Source organism: Anabrus simplex, chromosome 1 (assembly GCF_040414725.1).
Source record: "Anabrus simplex isolate iqAnaSimp1 chromosome 1, ASM4041472v1, whole genome shotgun sequence".
Lineage (NCBI taxonomy): Eukaryota > Metazoa > Arthropoda > Insecta > Orthoptera > Tettigoniidae > Anabrus > Anabrus simplex.
Window position 1 is genome coordinate 633,222,058 of NC_090265.1, and position 24,556 is coordinate 633,246,613.

Below are 24,556 nucleotides of genomic sequence, written 5' to 3' on the forward strand. Positions count from 1 at the left end.
GAGTTTCTTTCTTCTTCCCAGCTTCATCAGGAGCATAGGCTTCAACATTCACTGAGGTGCCATCATGAGAGATTTTCAGTTTGATATTGGATTGCAGGATAACACAAAAGCCAAATAAACAGAGGAAAAGTACCAATATTGACCCTTGGGTTCCTTTTCTCCTTTTGTGTTTGTTTCATGTTCCTAGTCTTTCACCACCTGTAATTATCTTTGTCTCCTCCATTTTCCTGTGTTTATCTGGCTGTCCTCTTATCCTATATTTTCCACATCAAGATTTGTCCAGATGCCTCAATGAATGTTGGCACCTGCCCTCCTGATGAAGCTGGGAAGTACAAACAAACTTGCCAGGTGCTGAGAAGAAATAGATGTTGAATAATTGGGTGGGAATGATGAGGAGAGAGCCCATTTATTTGAAGATATCAGTGTGTAGAAATGTGGAGATTGTCCTTGTCACTTTGTTGTTTTCGTGTGCTTGTTCTTGTTCCCTTTTTGATTGCTCCCCCTTCTGACAATGAACTGTCACTGTGTTTATCCTATCTTTCTATAAATGATTTAATTTCACAGATAAAGAATGAAGTTCTTTCATTGAGCGTGGACATCTTGATCAATCTGAAAAATAGATAAGAGTTGACATGGACTTACAAGGATCTGGAAGAACTTGAACTCATGAAGAGGGAGCCATTTTATGAAGATTACAGTGTGCAAAGATGGTGGAATTTGTCCCAGACATGTTTGCATGTTTGATCACATCTTTCCTTTCTATTGCTCCCTCTGCCCATATTAATCCACCCTTAAATATGTTCCTTTTTCTTGCTAGTTGCTTTACGTCATATTGACACAGATAGGTCTTATGGCGACAATAGGACAGGGAAGGGCTAGGAGTGGGAAGGAAGTGGTCATGGCCTTATTTAAGGTACAGCCCCAGCATTTGCCTGGTGTGAAAATGGGAAACCACGGAAAACCATCTTCAGGGTTGCCGACAGTGGGGTTCAAACCCACTATCTTCTGAATACTGGGTACTGGCCGCACTTAAGCGACTGCAGCTATCGAGCTTGGTAAATATGTTCCTAGTCTGTTGGCTAGTTTTCTGCCTTTTATATATATATCTTAAAGAATTTAGATGATTAAAATTACCAAAATTCCACCTGGTTATTAATGTTAACAACTATTTTACTTCATCATGTTTATTTATTAATTTTTCTTTGCAGATATTCAAACTTTGGTAAGAACTGCCAATTTGAGATTATTACAAGTGACATTTATTTTTGAAGAGGAAATCGGCCATTGTAAATACAGAATCAGCTGCATTTACTGACTATCCTTTCAGCATTAAAGCTGTCCTTATACTGATACTTTGTTACTTCTGGTGCAGGTTTCCACAATTTCCACCCTTGAAGTATTAGTACCCAGGGGGTATCCACAGCAACTTTCTTAGCTGGATAGACCTCGAAGTTTTACCCTCCTTGGTTTGCTATGCTGTACTGGGCTAAACATTCTAATTTCTTTCCTCAACCATCCTTATTCACTGTGCAGTTTGACTGCTAGAGAATAGAGATATAAGAGCATGGAGCATGGACTTGCTTTAGCCTACTTTCAACTTCTGAAAATTGATCTTCCATTACTCTTTTTGTTTATGTCAAACTATCAAGATACCCATGCTTCGCTATGGTTTTAAACTGAAAGTTATTATTCAAAGTTCGTACGTCAAATGGTTTTGAAGAGAAGCAAAAAGCCAGAATAGATATACAATGAACATACAATAAAAGATATCTAATTGTAGTTAATCACTGCACAATTTCATTAATGATATTTGTTTTCTTGTTGCCCATATTAGCATTATACTGGGTATATTGATTGTTGCAAAGTTCACATACACAATCCTTTTGTTGGTGCATAGCTTGTTTATTTTCTGATCTAATACTCATTTGAATCCCATATGGAAGAATTTGAATATTTTAAACCTTATCTTATTTAACATTTAGGACGTAAAAGTGACCAACCTGTGAAATTTTGATTTTGTACGTCAAACAGTAATGGAAGAGTGAATGTTTTTTTAAGGGGTGAATGCTTTTAAATAATTATTAACATCTAGGATACAGAATTAAGTTCATGCCTGAAACAGTTTTGGCAGAATGGATTTGTGTTTTAGAGAGTCAACCACCATCTAAACCCCTTATGGGAGAAATATTTTGAAGTATACGATATTTTACACCTAGGACATACGAAGGGCTTACTATATTGTTTTTCACTTTATTTTTTGTACGTCCAGGTATGGTTCACATTTGAAAGTGGTGATGTGTAGCTAGTGTCTTGTTCCAACATTTGGTAGCAGCACACGGTCAGGGACCAACGAATGCAATCGTCATAACCATTTCATAACAACACTGTCAGCGTAGGAGCAGACAACATGGAAAGCAACCATCAGGGACAGCGCTATACAACTTGGTTCCTATGGAAAGAAGGCGTGACCACTGCAGAAATTCATTGGCGCTTGGTGGCAGTCTGTGGAGAGCATGCGCCATCATGGAAAACAGTTTACATCTGGGTGGAAGGTTGGAAAATCAGTGGATAAGGGAAGTGACAGTGTCAACACCAGCCAGCATTGCCCGGGTTGAACAGGTCATCCAAGGAAACAAATGCATCACATTTACGGAAATGGAGGCAGCCATGGGAATTAGCCAAAACACCCTACAGCGGATGGTGCATGGCCACTTACAGTTGGGGAAGGTGTCGTCCACGTGGGTGCCTAGACTCTTGTCTGCAGACAAAAAGCAGAGGTGTGTGGACATGTGCAGAGAACTTTTGCAACGCCATGATCAAGATCCAACTGACTTCATGGCTAGGCTTGTGACTGGTGATGAGTCATGGCTCCTTTACCAACTCCTTTTACACCTGCCCCCCATCCCCAAATACATGTTCCTTTATATTTAAAGGAGATTCCAAATACCAATTTTTACATCTGTAACATGTTACGTTTTTGAGATACACTGTAGATATACTCATTTTAAAAATTCACCCTCTTTTTTGCTCCTGTTCACCCCTCTTAAATAGATTTTCCAAAAACAAAAATATACGTGTTTCTTTATTTTTAACGGAGATTCCAGATACAAATTGTCATGACTGTAACATCTTCAATTTTTGAGATGTAAGCATCCTCATAAAGTCTTCAACCACTTTTTCACCTTTTTTTCACCCCTTTTAAGAGGATTTTCTGAAAAAAATTACATGTTTCTTTATTTTTAAAGAAGATTCCAAATACCAATTTTCACATCTTTAAACTGTTAAGTTTTTGAGATATAGGTACACTCATTTTAAAAATTCACCCCCCACCTCTTCACCCTTTTAGCCATGGATTGTCCAAAAATCCTTCCTTCGGGAGCACTTACATTGTAATATAAATGTATCCCTGAAATTTCATTTCTTTATGTCCTGTAGTTCTGGCTCGGTGATGATGAATCAGTCAGTCAGTCAGTCAGTCAGTCAGTCAGTCAGTCAGTCAGTCAGTCAGTCAGTCAGTCAGGACATGTTATTTTATATATATAGATGTTTATTATAGCAAAACAAAACTATCTTCATACAGGTTCTTGGAGGAGTGGAAGGGTAAGGCTTCCACTGCACGTAAACTCGGCACTAAGTGGTATAGGGTGGTTAGTTCTATACTTGGCTACCTTTGCTCCTAAAAATTAACACAGTACTCATTTCTGATGTAGGCTGAGTGAATGCCAGAGTCATGTGCCTCTCCGAAAGTAGAAGTCTTATTTCCAATTTGGTACTTTCTTCCAGTTCCCCACATCCTTCCAAAGGAACCAAGCGTGTCTTTACTGCCACGGCTAGATGGCCCCCATCTATTTATTATGTTTCTTATTAAAATATTCAGTTAGTAGATAAGCATACTTTTCTCAACTCCTATTTCACTATTTCCTCCCCTTGAGTTACGGTACCTTGGTGAATCAATGGTAGAGGGTCCGACTCATGATTACAAGTTTACAGGTTTGATCCTGGTTGATGCAGTCAAATTTGGTCTCAGTGTCATTGCTGTTAGCATGTGAAAGATTTTTGTGGCACACTCATTGTCATCCAATAAAGTGAAATTAACTTTGCCATGGAAACTATCCATAGAATTTTGCTTTCATTACTAGACAGTACCACACTTGTAATGTCAAATTGGTAAACAGGCTGTTTAAATGGCTCTGCTTCAGAAAGGTTCCTTATTCAGTAGCTGAATCCACATTTTAAAAATATTCATTATGCCCAACTAAGGAGTGTGTGTGAACTTATTTTAGCACTACATTTCTTCATGTCTTCCCAGAATCTCTTCATACTTTCACTGTGCTTCTTTTTGCATTCTTCCGTCCATCCTGTAGCTTGTCTTTTAGGTTGATCAGCAAATTTGTGTTTGTTTATGAGATTTCTGAATTTTTTTCTGTCTTGCAAGATTTCTTCATTTATACCAATTTCCTGAAGATCTTTGTTGTGATTTTTTAGAGATACTGCAAAATTTAATATTGTCTTTGTTAATAATAATTTTGTGTGGCTATTTCTAGCTGGGTGCAGCCCTTGTAAGGCAGACCCTCCAATGAGGGTGGGCGGCATCTGCCATGTGTAGGTAACTGCGTGTTATTGTGGTGGGGGATAGTGTTATGCATGGTATGTGAGTTGCAGGGATGTTGGGGACAGCACATACACCCAATCTCCGAGCCATTGGAACTAACCAATGAAGGTTAAAATCTCCGACCCGGCCAGGAATTGAACCCGGGACCCTCTGAACTGAAGGCCAGTACGCTGACCATTCACCCAACGAGTTGGACATTTTCTTTGTTAGCCTATTGTTATCCATCCTGATCAGACGACCATAGAATTTTAATCTTCTTTTTCTAATGGTGTCTGTGATTTTTTCTGTTACTTGATAGATTTCCTTTTCATCCAAATTCCAGTTTTGCATTTAGTCCTAGACTTTTCCTGAGAATTTTCATCTCTTATTTTCCACATTGTTATTATTATTATTATTATTATTATTATTATTATTATTATTATTATTATTATTATTATTATTATTATTATTATTATTATTATTAAAATTACAAGTACACATCATACGGTATCTGAACCTGCGATCCTTACGGTAGCAGCAGTACCACCGATTGACTTGCTTGCCTTAGAGAGACAGGAAGCCTGGCATACTCAAGGAGAGTTAGGAAAGAAATGCATCAAGAAGCTGGCTTACGGCAAACGAATGGAACGTTGGCAGTTCCAGTTCCCCACGAGGGAAATGGAGTAAGTGGCTGATACCATGTTTAGCGAACTGGGTAGCACGGGCACATGTTGAAGTTAATTATTACGTTACACAGCTCTTGACAGGCCATGGATACTTTAGAAAATTTCTACATAGAATAGGCAGAGTGAGTGATCCATTATATATTTATTGTCATGATGCTGATGATGTACTACACACCCTTTTTGTATGTGAACATTGGTCTACACGAAGAAAGATGCTTAGAAGTTGAGCAAGGAGAACTGACACCAGAATCTATTGCCTTAGTGATGTTACAGAACCAGGAATGTTGGGACCATATAGCTGCATGTGCAGAAGGTATCCTACGAGAGAAAAAGAGTGATTTGGATGCTCATGAACATCAATAAAGGAGAAATGAAGTAAGAAGAAGCCTGATAGGGTAAAAGCATGATACCACCCCGAAGTAATAAGAGAGCAGTTCGGGGCGGAGATAAATAAACATCATGGGAAAAGGGTGTGTGGTTTTCAGTGGGTCCATGCATGTGGAGTGTGAACCTTTCACAAGTGTCTCACAAAAGATTTTCCACACTCTCGTAAAAAAAAAAAAAAAAAAAAAAAAAAAAAAAAAAAAATAAATAAATAATAATAATAATAATAATAATAATAATAATAATAATATAACGTGAATCTTGGAAACTGATCCGATTGGGCTTTCCCAAAAACCACCTCTACGTACCATACCTTGCATTTGCGGACGATCTGGCGATTTTAACAGAGGATGAGGAGACTGCCATCAAGCAGCTTGAGATACTTAAGGAATCTGCAGAAAAAGTGGGACTACAGATTTCATTTGAGAAAACTAAATTCTTCTGTTCAAAGACAGATATCACGAGCCTGAGAACAAAACACGGTAAAATCGACCGGGTCTCGTACTTTAAATACCTCGGAGAATTCATCGAACCGACAGGCCTTGAAAAGATCTCACAGCAAAACCGTCTCCAAAAAGTCAAGAAGGCATTAGGGTTAGTTCAAGACATCTACAACAAAAAATGCATGTCAAGACAGACAAAAATTTGGCATTACAACACAGTCATAAAACCAACAGTCCTTTACGCAAGTGAAACATTGTCACTTAACAGTAAACAAGAATTAGAAGAAATAAAAAAGCAAGAGAGGAAGATCATCAGGAAAATCCTAGGAGCAAGATATACCCAAGATGGTTACAGGCTACAATCAATCAAAACAACAGAAAAAGTTTCAAACATTGAAATTGACATTAAGAAAAGACGAATGAAATTCTTTGGACACCTCACAAGATTACCAGAAAATCGACTGTCAAAAAGAATATTAAATTATGTTAGCTCACTTAAGAATTCAACACCTTGGCTGGACGAACTTCGAAAGGACCTCAAAAACGCAAACATATGTGCAACAGACATTTTAGAAAGAGACACCTTCAGACACAAAGTTAACAAGTGGGAAGTTACATCAGAGCAACCAAAGCAAAAACAGTGCAGACCGAAATGGTCGGAAGAACGTAAACAAGCCTTCTCAGAGTGAATGAAAGCCATTGGAAGAACAAGAAGAACCCAAAGAAAGCTTGATTGAGTTGTTTGCTTAACGTCTTCCATTATTGGGAGAATACGCTAATAATAATAATAATAATAATAATAATAATAATAATAATAATAATAATAATAATAATAATAATAATAATAATAATAATAATAATAATATATTATCTTATATATATATTATATTTTATTATTATTCCTTCCCACCTCCAATAAACAATGTACCCTTTAGTACAAAATTTGAACAATCCCATTTTGAAGTATGGTCAAAAGTCGAAGACAATCAAAGAACTCCATTTTATCATGTCTATAATACTTCAGTGTGGTTGTTCTTGATAAAATTCTTTTTGTACAGAGTTGTTCAAATTAAGTTACCTGCAAATAAATGCATTAGGCCTAACCTTCCAGTGCTAATCTTCTGGCCATATGGTTACACTCTCACTGAGTTGATTATGATGGATTCCAGATTAAAATATTGTCCCTGTGCTCAATTTGCGTGTCCAAAAGTGTGCATTCTGTCACCATTACTAATGACTGATCCCAGCCTGCTTGACAGCTATCCTCAGTATAAATGAAGTAATCTTGTAAATACCGCTGTGCAGTTATGTTCGACAAGGTGGTTCAAAAGCTAAGAGAGTCCTCATCAATTGAATTGGTTTGTAACTGACAGTAGGTAATGCCAAGTCTAAGTCTGGACCAATGAATAGATGCAATGTTGAGCAGTACAATCTTCAAGGTCCACTTCAACAAAAATAATACCGGTAGTCAATTAAATAAGTTTTATAAAAAGCTGCATTTAAACTTAACTAATTCACCAAGTACGGCATATTACAAAGATGTACAATTTGAAAAGTATACAATAATACAATACCAACACTTTTAGTTGCTTTGCTTCAGTGAAGTAGCACAATACAATTTGAGAACAACATTTCAACATGTGGTTACCAGGTCAAAAGTTTGAAATGCAGGAGATTCTTTCAGAAAATGCTGACTTTTGATTTTAAAAAGAAAGGAGGAAAAATTACTGAAGCTAATATTTAAAACTGACCTTTGTTAATTTAGATGTGCAATCCATAGAACAGTAGGATTGATGACACTGCACTAATAATGCCTCTGTTGTTTGTATTTTCTAGTCTGTGGAAGAATATTTAGGGACTAAGAATGAATCAATGTTGTCTGATATAGCACTGGACCTAACTTGATTTTTTTATCCTCTCAAGATTATCAGCAGCTTTATATCCAAATGCTTCAGGACCAGTAGCAGCAATTATGGGGGGGGGGGCATTGCCCCCCTACTTTATGGAGAAAGCATTACATTTTTATTCTATTTTAGTCAGCTGAAACTAGGAATTACAGATAAGAAAAGCAATTTGTACAAGGCCTGTTGTCTTATCAGATAATTATTTTCTTTATTTTATTTTTAACAAAATTATTAGTATAAATACGCACAAAATTTCATTCATCTTGGCTAACTAATTTGTATAAGCACCACAGGAAGTAATGGAGGGACTTTGCATGTGCTGTGAGGAAGGGTAGAATGGATATATTTTTTCGTCAAGGTCATGGACACTGAGGTATGATTCACCCGCATGTCGCACACATCTGTCAGTCTTTTTTTTTTTTCCTAGTGGTTTTACGTTGCACCGACACAGATAGGTCTTATGGCTCTGCATGACACTGATGTGTATTTATGTCATGGAGAACTGCTGTTTTCACGTATGACCATTATTGAACTTTGCTAACATACATCTTGGAGTACAGTCAGTAACACACTAACATTTTTGAGCATTGTTAAGAAACCACCAATGTACACAGATGTCATCAGTTGGTTGCATTCAGTAGAGAGTGGTAGAGGTTTTCGAACATATATAGTGAACTTGCAGTGTTCGGAAGATATAACACAGTTGCCATGACTTATGAAACAACCTTCATATAAACTAAAATTTGCAGTTAATGAAATGAGGTTAGGAAGAGCACAGCAAAGTACACTCATGCTGGATACAAACACTTTTAAATAGGGAATAAATTGGTACTGTATATTTAAATATTCACAGTAATAGACAAAAGGAGAGAATGAAAAAGTGTGACTCAGTATTGAGAGATGGCTAATACATAATTGCTTTAGGCATTACAGTACAATGATTAACTAATCTGCAGCAGCAAACAGATTGTCAGCTGTGAATCACCTTGTAATAAAGCTGCTGACTACTTTTCAAGGACTGGAAAATCCTTCTCAGCTTATAGTACCTCTTATTTGTCCCTTCAGCTGAGTCACAGTTTTTCATTTCCTTATCCTACAACAAATTAATAGCAAATGTAGGTTCCAAAGTACTGGCACTAGAACTTGTGACATGAACTCTATTAACTTTGCAGTGCCAGTGTTCTGGCATGTATGATTATTGATTACACACTTACGGAGGGATTGTGATGGGCTCCAGATTGGGAGCTGGAGGATGTTGTCTAGCAACCAACTTGGCGTGGACATCGCAGTACAGCTTGTTATTGATGTTGTAATAGCCCACATTCTTGAGGGAGGTGCCACACGTTGCACACTTGAAGCACTCCACATGCAGGTTTTTGTCCTTTATACGTACAAACACACCCCTGGGAAAACGGCCACGGGCCCATTAATACAGTGTGATGGTACATTTTAGTCTGGACAGTTTGGATGGAATTGATTGGATTCACACATACTGTAGTATATACACAACAAGCCAAATTAATTTATGTAAATGTATGAAGATCTAGTAGCAAACACTTTGTCACACAAATACTGTGTCTGTGCTATGTACAGTTGAAGTTAATTATTACATCGCTTAATAAAAGGATGACCTATGATGGAAAGATTGTCTTTAAGCTGAGTACTGTTTTTAAGTGAGGGCCTAAGGCAAAAAAAAAGAACATCAGATATTCGAATGAGAATAATTTTAAAGTGGTATTCCTTGATTCTGTCAGACTTCTACCTAATGTAGCAGTAAAATAAAGGAATCATCACAAAAGTAACCTATGATAATCAAGACTGGAAAAGAGGATTTTATAAATTTCCAACATTTCTGACCATCTTTCTTGGCATAAATTGCTATTTGATGTATTGAACTCTTGAAAAGGAAATGATAAAGTACAAACAACTTTTGATGTAGCATTTTGTTAGCTCTGTTTTGACAAGAAAGTATCAAAAGGTCAAAATCCATGTACTTATGTCCCTTTAATAATACTGTTTATAGAGAATGTCACTGCCCAGCATGTTACTATGTGAATCCAATTATTTTCATGTACAGTATTTAACAATCCCAAAATTCATAAACAATGATATTACAACATAAATTAGTTTAACCTTTATAAATTTCTAAGTAGAGAAAGAACTAATCTACAAAGTAAACCTTTAAGATATATTCAATTAACATTTTCTGTTGAAAGCCAATCTGTAGTGCAAGAATTTTCATCTATATTTAACTTTAAAGTCAATTTCAAATTTGTAAGTGAGCTTCCCAAGTTAAACTATATTGGTAGCATTACTTTCCAGTACAAGTTATAGAGTGGACTATTCCAAAAATGTTTTTTAATATCATATTTTCTACTCCTCCTCCTGTACTAATATGCAAAGATTGTTCCTAATATATTGACTGTTGACTGATAGAATTACAATTATTTTTATTATAGACACTCTGAAGAAGGGTAGACATCAGACCTTAGTAGAAACAAGATGAAGGAAATTTCCATTTATTAGTGTAGTGGTGCTGTGGTACTGCAGATGATGTTACGGTATACTGTATAGAGTAATAAATGTTACAGGATTATGAGTGATTGCAAGAATTCTTTGACAATGTTGTGAGATGGACAGCAGCAATGGTATGATGGTAAACGGGGTAAAAATTCAGGGTGTGAGTTTCAACAAGAGGTAAAGTCCTTTCCGCTTTAATTACTGCATTGATGGGGTGAAAGGACTTTATGGGGTAATCACATAAACATGATATATAAAGGTTACAGATCTCTTCATATACTTATGAGGGAGTTTAAGGGTTAGAGTAAGGATGTAAAGGAGAGGGCATATAAGGTCTCTGTTAAGACCACAATGAGTATGGTTCCAGTGTATGGGACCCACATGAGGATTACTTGATTTGAGAATTGGGAAGAGAAAAAAAACCACACAGCATGATTTATTCTGGGTGATTTCTGACCAAAGAGCAAGTGTTACTGAAATGTTGCAAACTTTCAGTTGGGATGACTTTGGAGAAAGGGGACGAGTTGCTCAACTAAGCAGTATGTCCTGAGTTATCAGTGGAGAGATGACGCAGAATGACATTGGTATAGGAATCAAGTTTGAATGGAGCTTTTAAAAGTAAGAAAGATCACAGTATGAATAAAAAGTTGTAATTAAAGAGGAAAACGTGGGGAAATATTCATTTAGAGGAAGAGGAGTTAGGTGTTGGAATAATTTACCATGGGATATGTTCAATAGATTTCCAAATTCTTTGATATTATTTTTCTTTTAAACCAGGTAAAAAACTGATAGAGAATCTGTCACCTGGGTAACTGCCCTAAATGCATATCAGTTGTGATTGACTGATGATTGAACGCATGTATTGGCAAATGTTTAAAGAATGTATGGGAAGAGATTAATGTAATATACCAGTACATAGCGTACTAAATGTATTTTAGCCCCTTAATGAGGAAAAGACTATGAAGCTGCTTCACCTGTTTATTGATCTTATCATGTAACATAGTCCATTTGATTGGTAATAAGTCTATATGCTATTGTTCTGAAAATAGTCTGAATAAAAAGCATGTACTGTATATAAAATTTAATAATACCTATAATACCTATAAAAATCTTTAAAACAATATACTTTTTAAAATAATCAGTACAATATTTTTGCAGCTTTCAGTCATTAGTGTAGTTTCAAATGTGATTTCACTTACTTATTTGAAGATGACTTTCTTAAACATTACAAATATACCAATTATAAGGTGCACATGCAGTATGCAGTGCAGGAGAGACTTTAAACTGATACATGGCTCAGTAGTGGGAATGTTCTACTGTGGCAAGTTATCAATGTTCTGGAAACCATTCTTTCTAAACTTTTATAGTATGTCTACCCCTTAGTCCCATTCCCTGATATTATACCTGAGAATTCTGATTTTCTTACATTCGGTGGGAATGAAAAGAAACTGGGTACTGTAGTGAAAGAGTAGTAAATAGCATATTTAAAACTTGAGATATTATGAAAACCACAAGAGATTTGTTAAGTATAAGACATTCCTTAGAGAGTAACACAGTTTGCCACCAGTTCCTTGATGCACTCTAAGTTTATGATCAAAGTGACTCTCATAAAGTCGATGAAGGTTTGCATCTTTAAGCATTAAGCTGACTTTAATAAAGGTCAGGTGGATCCTTAGGAAGTTTGCAGAGTGAGTAAAAAACATATATAGTATAGAACACATTGGTATTCAAACCTATGCTTTGTGGAAAACATCAGCATATGTGAACAGCCTTTCAAACCTCAGTAATGTATGGACACATACCAGGGTCATCACATACTAAGGGTGGCTTTTGCAGATTTCACAGTTCAGAGTGATGTCATACTAATTTCTCTTTCTGCAATTGCAGTCTGCTATATTTATTACCAACTACAGCTGCTTCAGTGGTAGAGTATCCGACTCATGATCCCTAGTTCATGGATTCAATCCCAGCTGAGATAACCTATATTTGAAGAGCAGTCAAAAATCTTAGCACTCCATGTCATTGTTGTTGGCATAGTCTGCATCACCCACCAAAATTAAATAATTCGGCCATAGGATCCATCCAGTAGAATTCTGCTTTAGTTGACATATAGCAGCACATACAGAGTGTCAAAATTGGTAATCAGGCCTCCTACGTGGTGTTTCAAAGTTAATACTCCAACTTCTGCTAGGGATGATAGAAGAGGCCGAAACAAATGTTTTTGGCAAATAACCATGGGTCTGGAACTAATTATTGACTGACATAATCAGAAACTGTACTGTAAGGGAATACATTAATTATGACTCATATTTCAAAACCATATTACATATTATTATGTTAAACATGCTGTGACATCAGAATGCAATGTCTGTGCTGTGACAACGTACAGTTCATTTTTATTCATTTAGAGTAGAGCAAGAGTGTGTATGAGACTCCTGTTCAATCATCGCTTGGGTGCTTGCAGGTCCATACACTCTACAGTACATGACTCGCTTCTTTAAACATGTATGACAGGCAATGGCATGTCATTGCAGAGCGTGTACTGAAGTAGGATTTTGAAGAGTTTTTATAAAAGATTACTGTTAAATTGACATGGAATAATATTTAAATTTAAAAAAAAATTTTTTTGCTATTTGCTGTACGTCGCACTGACACAGATAGATCTTATGGCAATGATGGGATAGGAAAGGCCTAGGAATTGGAAGGAGGCGGCCATGGCCTTAACTAAGGTACATCCCCGGCATTTGCCTGATGTGAAATAGGAAACCACGGAAAACCATCTTCAGGGCTGCCGACAGTGGGGCTCGAACCCACTATCTCCCGATTACTGGCCGCACTTAAGCGACTGCAGCTATAGAGCTCGGTTGGAATAATTTTTATTCTCAATCACCTCAAATATGTACTTCAAGTATTTGTGTCTGGCATATAGTTATTTAATTTAAAAAAATACCTGTTTTGTCTCTTGTATCATCCCCAGAAGTTTAAGTATTGAATTCTGATACACATTGTATATGACACCACCTCAGAAGATCTGCAACTTGGAAGCTGAGGCCTTGTGATTATAAAAAATTGCTAACAAACAAGCAAGCAAGCACACTTGTAGTTCTGTGTAACTATTTATCAGTACTCATGAAATTTATAAGTTGTAACTGTTGATATCATAATCATAGCCATGGGACTTCCAGTTTTACATGGAATCTGAACTATAGAATGTAATTTTCTTTTTAAAGAATCCCATATGCATTGGTCAGAATATGAATTGTGACTGACTTGTTTCCAGTTAACCTTTATCAGATATGCTGGGCATGAAATTTATCTGTAGCTCAGCTCTACCTGTCCCTGAAATTTGTAACTCATGAAGTATAGATGGTAACTTCTTATAAGACAAAAAATGAACCTGTTACACATACAGGACTATCAAGACAACTGCTACCCAACTAGATGACCTGCAGATACTGGAATACCATGTGGTGAGGGTGATAACATCCTCATTCATACAGTTTGGTCTGCATGCCCAAGTCCACCATCTCTCTCATCAAACAGCTTGTTAGTCTCACTAGGCTGAAAGAACCTTGTCGCAGCTCTCAGTCCAGAATTAAAATTCTTGTATAAGCCAAGAATCAATCTTCGAGCCTCCAAGTAAGAAGCAGACCTTTACACCACAAAGCTGGCTAACTTCTTACAAGGGCCAGACATTTTCATCTTTCTATAAACTGTTAAGTCTGCTGTCACACTGAGGCAAAATGCTGCTCATTTTATGACTGATAAAGCATAGCTTGAATAGTTCCCTCCTGGGAACATTTTTTATATTTTTATGATTTTCAAAGACACCACGTGTCTTCTACACCATGGGGCCAGCTACATAGGAATAATAGAAAATCTATTTTTCAATCTTTTATGTCTCATACATTTTTACGATGTGAACTGTAATAAGGGAGATATTTTTGAATTTAAGTTTACATTTTTACTATGTGAACTATAATAAAGGAGATATTTTTGAATTTAAGTTTATATTGCCACAGGAGTTCTTTAAAATGCTAGTAAGGCCGATGACCTTCGATGTTAGGCCCCTTTAAACAACAAGCATCATCAAGCAAGCATCAAAATGCTAGTAAATCTAGTGTCACAAGGAAATGTCAAATTTCTCCATTAATAATAGCATTATCAAAAAACTGTCCGGCTCCATGGCTAAGTGGTTAGCGTACTGGCCTTTGGTCACAGGAGTCCCAGGTTCGATTCCCGGCAGGGTCGGGAACTTTAATCATCATTGATTAATTTCGCTGGTATGGGGGCTGAGTGTATGTGTCTTCTTCATCATCATTTCATCCTCATCATGACACGCAGGTCACCTACAGGCATCAACTCAAAAGACATGCACCTGGCGAGCCAAACATGTCCTCGGACACTCCCGGCACTGAAAGCCATACGCCGTTTCATTTTCATAAAAGAACTGTACATTATAAATGGGATGTAAGATATAATTTTTGATCTTTTACATTTTATATACTTTAACCTTATGAATGATAATCACAACAACAGTAATAATGGAGATACTGCATTTGGGATTATTATATTTTTCACAAATTTCCAAATATTTCCAGAAATATTAGTTCTATCTAAAATCTGTACATAGGAATGATAACCTCCAAACCCCATGGCACTACAGCCCTTGAAGGGCCTTGGCCTACCAAGCGACCGCTGCTCAGCCCGAAGGTCTGCAGATTAAGGGGTGTCGTGTGGTCAGCACGACGAATCCTCTCGGCCGTTATTCTTGGCTTTCTAGACCTGGGCCGCTATCTCACCGTCAGATAGCTCCTCAATTCTAATCATGTAGGCTGAGTGGACCTCGAACCAGCCCTCAGGTCCAGGTAAAAATCCCTGACCTGGCTGGGAATCGAACCCAGGGCCTCTGGGTAAGAGGCAGGCACGCTATCCCTACACCACGAGGCTGGCTACATAGGAATGATAGAAAATCTATTTTTCAATCTTTTATGTCTCATACATTTTTACGATGTCAACTATAATAAAGGAGATATTTTTGAATTTAAGTTTATATTGCCATTTCTATCAACAGCGATAGTGGTTGTTGTGACTGTCTTTCATAAGCTCAAAACGCAAGTGATCATTACCTCTTGTTGGTCAGAAAGATAATGAAGAGAACTATCAAAATGGAGGGGAAGGGGGAGAACTCCCATGAAGGTACGATCACTCAAAGAAAGAGGCGAGAAAGGAATTGCAAAAGAGGGGTATTGGAAGCCTAGGCCTTGAATGGTTCAATATCACGGAGCTAGAAGAAAATGGAATGCCATGGCCTACAGTGTCTTAAGTCCCTAAAACTTATCAACAATAATGTTACACTGACCAACTAATGTTGTAAGATGAGGTGTGCTTTGTCCCTTCTGCTGCTATGCATTTCTGCTAGATGGCATTACTGCTGCAATGTTACAAAAATTACCCCAAGGAGTACAACAGCTAGCACCTTACATAGACCACAATGCATTATGTATATAAACCTACACATAGTTTTATGCAGTATTTACAAAATGCATAAACACAAATGGTTTCCAGACATTGTTCTCACCATGATACGGGTTCTACAAAAAAATCCCACATAGGTTTACTGTAGTGTTTAAACCTTGTGGCTGTCATAGTTTCATAGTAACATGCCATATGGTAAGAATGGAGGCACTGCTCAACATTGACAGTCAAATATTGACCTGCTCGACAGGAAACGTATGTTAACCAGCAAAATTTATAGGTATGTTCAGTTTAAGAAATAATACAAAATAGCTATGATTTACTTTCTTCGAGTGAAATATTTCAGAATCATTAATTATTCTGCATCATTATAACTAAATTGTATTCAACTGTCAATACTGCAGAACATCCATACTTTTATGAAAAAACTATACTACAGGCTGGACAAATGAAAAGCTTCATCAGCACATATTGCAGCAATGTCAACAGACTACCAAAGATCAAAGAAGAAGATGAAAAAAGTTGGCAGCTCAGGAAGTATGACACACCTGAAAGACAACAACCACGAAGATAGATGAAAAGTTAAATTGAAGCAAGAAAGGATGGTTTCTAAAGAAAATTGAAAATAAGTATTATTGAAGCAACAACTCTGAGCAATGAAATACAAAGAAAAATCATAGTAGATGTGAATTATCAGAGAGAAAACCATGAAGACTAGAAGACCAAATAAGCTACAAGTATAAAAACACAACAGTAAAGAGAAGACTCCAACTCGTTGCAATAAAAATGTGAAATATTGCAGAACTAAAAATGATAAAGAAATCCTAATAAAATTAGTTTATATATGGTAACTTGATATATTGGATTTAGACCAAAGTACATTTACATTGTAAAAGAAATCACTATCTGCAGCCTGTTTTGAGGTTGTTCTTTTCTCCTCCAGACTGATCTTGAACTTTGCACCCTTTTATTCATAAATCCGTTATCAGAATGAACTGTTTTAATAAAAGCAAGCCTCAATGTGGGGGGAAAATTTTAAAATTTAAGTAGAAGTTGTGAATGGAAATTATTTTTGTATTCTCATTTGATTTCTCCTGAAGTTCAACACTAATTATAACAATTTTGTATACCACATATTTTGTATACCATTCCTATTGTCTTGATCTATATTAAGTTTCAAAAGTAGAATTTCAGAATTACATAGGGCAATTTCTTATTCATTATTGTGTTGATAATAAAAATATTTCTATTTCTCAGGAAGTCTTGTAAAGAGAAATTGTGTGTGTTACATAAGACTCACTAGAAAGTGAGAGAGGATTCCATGCTCCTCAACACTTACAACAAACAACACAAGGCACATGCTGGACTGGAACACCTTCATGATGCATCCATGGGAATAGGTTTAGCTTCTTGTTGGGACTCTACTTACACAATATACCGCTCACAATCCGAGCATTTAGGAGTATCTGATGGGGCTGTTGCTGGCGATGGCGCAGATCCTGTCGGGAAGCGCTGTGCCTGAGGTGTAATGGGACGGGGAGTGCCACCAATGGCATGGCTAGCCGTTGAATAAAAGGTTGAACTAGCTGGTGGAGCTGGTATTTGGATTTTAATCGATGAGATGAATAGTTATATTGAATGTGGCCATCACATTTATTATGGAAGGTTGTAGGAAATGAAACAAACAACAAGAGTTCAAATAAAATTTAGTGATTAATAATAGTGATTATTATTATAATCCTATATATGATGAGATCAATGGTTTTGGTGTGTCCCACAGAAGACAGCAGTCCGTTCTAGGTAAAGATGGATATACTGGCCATTAAATAAAATCCTGTATACTAGAACAAAATATTATCAAACAGAACAAAAGCTAAATACTTTGAAAGCAAAGCAACAAATTATCTAAAACATCTAATGTTAAATCAATGTAATGTAAATAGTAACATAGCTGAAACAATTTTATTAGCATACTTCTTTTTCATTTAATGGCCAATACCGTGCAAGGTCCTGTAGTAACAAGAAGCAATATTAAAATGAAACAATACACTGCCCTATTTTACTTACACTATTAATCTTTCACAATCAGCACAGATATTCTGTCCTGGGGGCAGAATCTTGAAGGGGTCCTCATGAGGGGTGGTAGGAGTGGGCCTGGTCTCAGGGGCAGATACGTGGCGCAAACCGGACACCGGGGGAGAAACCACAGGTGCTGCTCCCACTGGAGGCTCTGAGGGGTACATAGTACAAGGTTCCTGCTATTTGCTTGTAGCACTTTTCAAGCAAGACATGCTTCCACCACACTTCATATTTTATGAAGAAATTTTCCATATGAATGACATACATAATATGGCAGTTATTTTTTCACAACCTTGAAGGTTCCCTCACAAAAAGAATGAAAGGAGATAATAATAATAATAATAATAATAATAATAATAATAATAATAATAATAATAATAATAATAATAATAATAATAATAATAATAATAATAATAATAATAATAATCATAATAATAATAATAATAATAATAATAATAATAATAATAATAATAATAATAATAATAAGAAGAAGAAGAAGAAGAAGAAGAAGAAGAAGAAGAAGAAGAAGAAGAAACTTTTATTTCCCACTTACTACTTCCTACAGTTTTTAAGATGCCAAGAGCCAGAATTTTGTCTTGTAGGAGTGCCTTTACATGCTAGCACAGTAAATCTACCGGCATGAGGCTGGCGTATTTGAACACCTTCAAATATAACCAAACTGGGCCAGGATTGAAACATTTGAACCACTCAGATCAGCTCCTCTCAAAGACTTGTTGAGATAAAGTTAATGTTAAGTATGGGGTTCCCATTTTCTAGAATAGGCAACTGCATGGTGCCCAACCAAAACAGGGCTCTGAATGAATTAGAAATGGTACAGTGAAAGGCAATGAGGCTCATATTTAGTTACTTCAATCCCAGAAGTAATGCAACAAGAATGATAGAGAAACTTGGGAGGGAGATGCTGGAGGCTAGAAGGAAAAGAACATAATTATATACTGTGTACATGAATAAGCCAGCTTGGGGAGAACTGAACAGTCAATTAGAAAAGCTCTGCTGCATAAGCAGGATCAATTAGCTATGTAAACGGTAGAGCACAGAAAACAAACTACACTAAATATGTTTGTAAATCAGAGAACTTATTACTGGAGTACATTACCTGTTAGAGCATTTTCCCAAGAATGTAGGATGCATCTAACAGAGTCATAATTTACAAGAAAGAAAGAAAGGGAAGAGAAACAATACATTTACTATTGAATTTTCAAACTAAATGAGGGAGATTATTAAACCATGTCATCAATTATATTCTAAAATACTTTATATCGTACCAACAAAGTTAGTATTTACGACTATATTTCTGGCAGTATGGACAGAAAACTGGTATTCTATAAAGTATGAGATTTATGAGATAAACTTGACTGACATGAGTTTAGATATTGATTTATTCACCCCAAGAAGATTTATGATATTTCACACTTAGTCCATCTTATTTTACATGCTTTCATAGCATGGAATACTGTACTACGAACATTATTATTGTAAACGCGATGTGAATCATGGTCTAGTTCAAGTAACTTACTGCAGCTTTCGTATGTCATTTCATATCTTGTATAAAATTATATTAATTATTTTATATTTAATGAACTGTTAAAGAAATAAAGATAATTCCTCCATGAAATGATGAAGTGTGGCATCTGTATACAAGTATAACATCTGGAAAAAGACATGATAGGATCATTTGTTACAAAAAATTCTGAAACCTAGACTTGTTCAGTGGTAGTTAATAATTTTGCTAAAAAGATCATGGCTAGAATATGTTAAGCAACTTTCTTTTACAATATGCCATAAAATCTGACAGCTTCAGGCAACAGTGTATCATAAGTTAATTATTTCCTCCATGGTTTAAGGCATATTTTCATATATCTCCTTTTGTTAGAAATATGGTAGTACCGTAGATTTTTCCCCCTTTAACCCTGTAGAAATACTCATTGTTAAATTTCTTCGCTTTCTTGCCAGGATTCCAAATAAAAGCTGATGTCAGAAAATGTGAATTATCCACATAGAGTTTGTGAAAGCAAGAGATAGGACAAGGTTCATAACAACAATGAAGAGAAATAAGAGAACAAAAGAGATATTGAACACAGAATACATATGAAATGAGACAGTTTATTAGAAATTCAAACCTGAAGAATTTTACCCAAGGACCTGATTCCTGAAAGAGACTGTTCATCCTGCTGAGGGACATTAAGATCAAAAAAGACTCAGTTCATTAATTTCTTTCCTATGGTGGAAACTTGATGTTAGACAAATGCTGATGTACTATGAAGCATATTTATAAAAAAAGGGAGAAATGTTAAAAACAAAACATATTCGGATGAGTTAACATCACAAAAACAGTTAAAAACTCAAAAATTCAAGCAATAAAAATCTTCCATACTAAAAAAATCACTAATCAAAAATCAATTATAAAAAGGAGAAAAAATCACTGGAATAAATACACAAATTCAAAAAAGTTAAAAATCTGAATCACCAAAAACAATATTTTGAACTAATATGGCAAAATAGGATACTTAAAAAGTCTTCAGGATTATTTTATGGTTGAAGGAATCATGCAAATGATAAATGAGAAACAAGGCGGAGGTGGGCGAACAGAATTTTTAAACTTAAAATTTGTTTCTAACAAGAGTCTCAGCTTTTCATGAGAATGAAAAAAAAAAAACTTAAGTGGGGCAAATTATCAGTCAACCAACCAATTAATTCAAGTAATGAAGTGGTTATAGATAATAAACCACCTAGTTCTTGGAAATAAGGGTTCAAATCAAAACTGCATTTTGTTCATAATATTTTCATTCAGTGAATACGATTTCTCTTCAAGATATTTCTGCTTAACTCCTCCGGCTAGGGAAATGCATGTTTTTGTTTGTCTTAATACATGCCTCTTCATCTACACACAACATACCACACTATCAACCACCATTTAAGTGTGCAGTAGTACTAAATACATCCTTCCATAAGGAGTTGGTACTGGGAAGTAGCAAAAGTAGAGAAATGAGCCAACATCCTTTCATATACTAGAGTTGAGCATACAACATCATCACCAGTATGACCTACTTCAATCTCCTCAAAAAGAAATCAAAATAGTTTTCTTTTAAACACTCATAGGTGAAAACTATCAGGCACCTCCGTATCAATTAAGATATTTCACATAACTTAGTATAATTTTTTAATTAAGCTATTTCTTCCTATTATTAACAGAATTTACATTAATATCTCAGTCAGATCCATAACATGTTTGTTTGCTTGTCCAACACTTGTCCCATTTCTCTATGGGGTCAGGTATGAGGTGAGATGAATCTGTTGTGGTGGGTTTTAAAGACCGGATGCCCTTCCTGACATCAACCTCATCAAAAGAGTTAATGAGATAAAATGAATGACGTGATATATGATAGTAGGAAGGAAGAGGGTAAAACCCAATGCCAGCACATAGCCTATTCCTGTCGAATAGCACCAAGAGGTCTGCTCAAGGCTTAATATCTCCATCCGACAGACGAATCATCATCAACAGTGTCATATGCCCTCACTCCATATGACCATTGTGGAGAGGTTTGGAATTTAATCCAGGCTTTTGGCACACAATCTGGTTATTCGACATTGTATACCACCATCTCCCCTAGCCTGCCAGCCAACATTCGGATGGCAAAATTTTTTTCGACCAACGGGACTCGAAAAGTAAGTATATTGTTTTAAAAGATTATCTTCTTGCATGCATAGTATGCTAGGATATGCTAAAACTATAATTCTGTTACCAAAGTTGGTGAAATTTCTTCTAATTTTTAAATTTTTTATTTATTTTGTTTACTATTCAGATGTGTCTTCTAAAAGATTTTTTAAATGTTTTCCCTTTAATATCAATCAATCAATCAATCAATCAATCAATCAATCAATCAATCAATCAATCAATCAATCAATCAATCAATCAATCAATCAATCAATCAATCAAAGAGTATTATTTAATATCCGTTCTTATTTTGAACTATATTCTGTACTATGTAGCATTATTATAGGAATAAAAAATTCAAATTCTATTCTGACTTGCTATAATCAAAAACAGTAATTATGAGATTATTCTTATCAAATTTTGGTATCAATAAAATTAAACAAGCACTAGCATTTTAAATCTATTTTGATGAAAGAGTAAATTAAGGAAGAAATTTTACACCATCTACCAGTTTCAATTTAAATGCACTTATACATCCAAGAACTAGGTTTCTATGGCAAATATATGCATCCAGAACGGACCGAAGGTCTTCCTCCAAATCAGATTCTGAATCTTCTTGTGATGAGAGCCTCAAAAGACCCAGAAGACCAATGGCATATGGCAAGGTGCTGGAACGACGTGATGAGTTGTTGGAACTACAGCTTATAACCTTCAAGAGACGAGTTCCAATGGTGCCTGAATCAGAGGCACATATGACGTGACAATATGGTAGATTAAGCTGAAGGAAATGTACCTTGAAAAATGTTACATCTTGTAATTTATGAGCTAGCAATAAAGGAAACTGAGATAGTTTTCTGCTGAGAGTACTTGCATTTTCTGCACCACAATGACCTACCATCAAATATTGAGCAAATAAACTGTATAAGGGGAGAGTGACTACATCAGAAGCATATAAGAAATTTTAGGAACTTGTCAGTCAATACAAATTTTCTGCTATTTCCTTTAACATGTATTTCATGATTATGTTTTAATTTACAAACCAAGTGTTGGTAAACATAAGATTATATAGGAAAGGCTACACATTTAAGCTAAAAGACATCCCACTTCATAGACGAAGTGTATCAAAGAACCATCACTTTCTATCATGGATTGAAAGTATGAATGCCACAAGAAATGGAGGAAAACCTATTTGAATGAATATTATTATAGAACAAGAGATTCTGAGAATGGTGTGTAGGTACACCATCAAATTCCCAGCAGAAGTTTTATAATTTAATAGTTTCAGAATCCTTATTTCATAGAATTGTGCATATCATTAACAGTCTATCAATGAGAGTCAATAAAGGGCTACAAAGGGTATAAACTTCAGAATCTGTCCAAAAAAATTATATTTTAACAGCGATGTCATTTACTGAATTTTCTTCCCTTGATTAAAAGATTCAGTACACTGAGCATGGTAGAATATGGTATTTATAAGTCTATTTCCAAAAATTGATTTCTAAATATGTTTACCAGATATTTATTGGAGAAAAATACTGAATAGCTGGAGGAGAATGCAGCTATCCCTCCATTAAATAATCTATTGCAACTTACTTCGGAAAGATGCTTGAATGTAATAAGATTCGATATTTGTGTGTGTTAGGTCTCTCCATTTCTTAAATGGTATATTTGACCATTAACTTTTTGGTCCATTATGTTAGTGACTGTATGCAAATGTTTTGCAGCTCAAAGTGTGAGGTAAGACAGAATTTCTCCAGGAAATTTGGTTTACCACCTCTTTTAATTCCACCAATGTTATACTAATGTTACACAGATATTCACCTTTCGTTGTCCCATAGATATGTTTAACCAGTCGGCCTTTTTCTGTTCTTTGACTCTGGCTGAGAGCTATCCCTGACTAATCACTTGACAGGCATTGAGTTAAAAAGATTTGCATCAGCTGTATTATGTTAACTTCCTCGAATAAGAGGACTGTGAAGCCGAAGATGACTTTCTGTAATCTAGACCGCAGGGATCTATCATCCTCACTATTCTTAGTGTCCCATTAAATAATAATAATAATAATAATAATAATAATAATAATAATAATAATAATAATAATAATAATAATAATAATAATAATAATAATAATAATAATAATAATAATAATAATAATAATAATAATAATAATAATAATAATAATAATAATAATAATAATAATCATCATCATCATCATCATCATCATCATCATCATCTCCCTTCCAAGTATTGGACCATGTGTCCCGTTATGGTCTTGCATTTTTCTTTTTGCAAGACTTGAAGGCAATCAAGTGTCCTTCCGACGGGTTGCTAGCCTGAAGGAATAACAGTAATAATAATAATAATAATAATAATAATAATAATAATAATAATAATAATAATAATAATAAAAGAGAGGTGATAAAACAGACTATTGAGGCATACCACTGTTCTCAATTATGCATGAGATCTTCTTGAATGCTCTCCAAATTAGGGCAGAGAATCAACTGGATCTGCAACTGAGAGACTACCAAGGAGGGTTTAGAAATGTATACTTGTGTGGTAAACAGAAACGAAGGAAAGGAAGATTTTGAAGAAAATCTTAGATCCAGCCAAAGACAATGGCAAGTTTAGGAGATGGCGCAACCAGGAGTTGTACTCGCATGTGGAGAAAATAACTGACATGATGCGGAAAAGGAGGATTATTTTTTATGGACACATGGCCTGAATGAAGTCAATATGGTTAACCAACTGCATTTTCACTTTCCTCCATGAGAAAAAAGCAAAGGGGGCATAGT

At 35.6% G+C, this 24,556-nt stretch overlaps 1 protein-coding gene across 5 annotated transcripts in view; it reads right to left on the minus strand.

Moving 5' to 3' along the window:
* Nucleotides 1-24,556, minus strand: part of Zasp52 (Z band alternatively spliced PDZ-motif protein 52) — a 420,823-nt gene that overhangs the window by 73,187 nt on the left and 323,080 nt on the right. For 3 of the 5 annotated variants that reach the window (XM_068225099.1, XM_068225102.1, XM_068225101.1), the window contains exons 6-7: nt 17,436-17,601; nt 9,223-9,411 (exon numbers count right to left, since the gene is read on the minus strand). In XM_068225099.1, coding sequence (XP_068081200.1) covers nt 9,223-9,411; nt 17,436-17,601 — 355 coding nt within the window. Of the gene's footprint in view, nt 1-9,222; nt 9,412-17,435; nt 17,602-18,073; nt 18,237-24,556 lie in introns of all 5 variants that reach the window. The other 2 variants (XM_068225100.1, XM_068225103.1) reach the window with 2 other exon arrangements.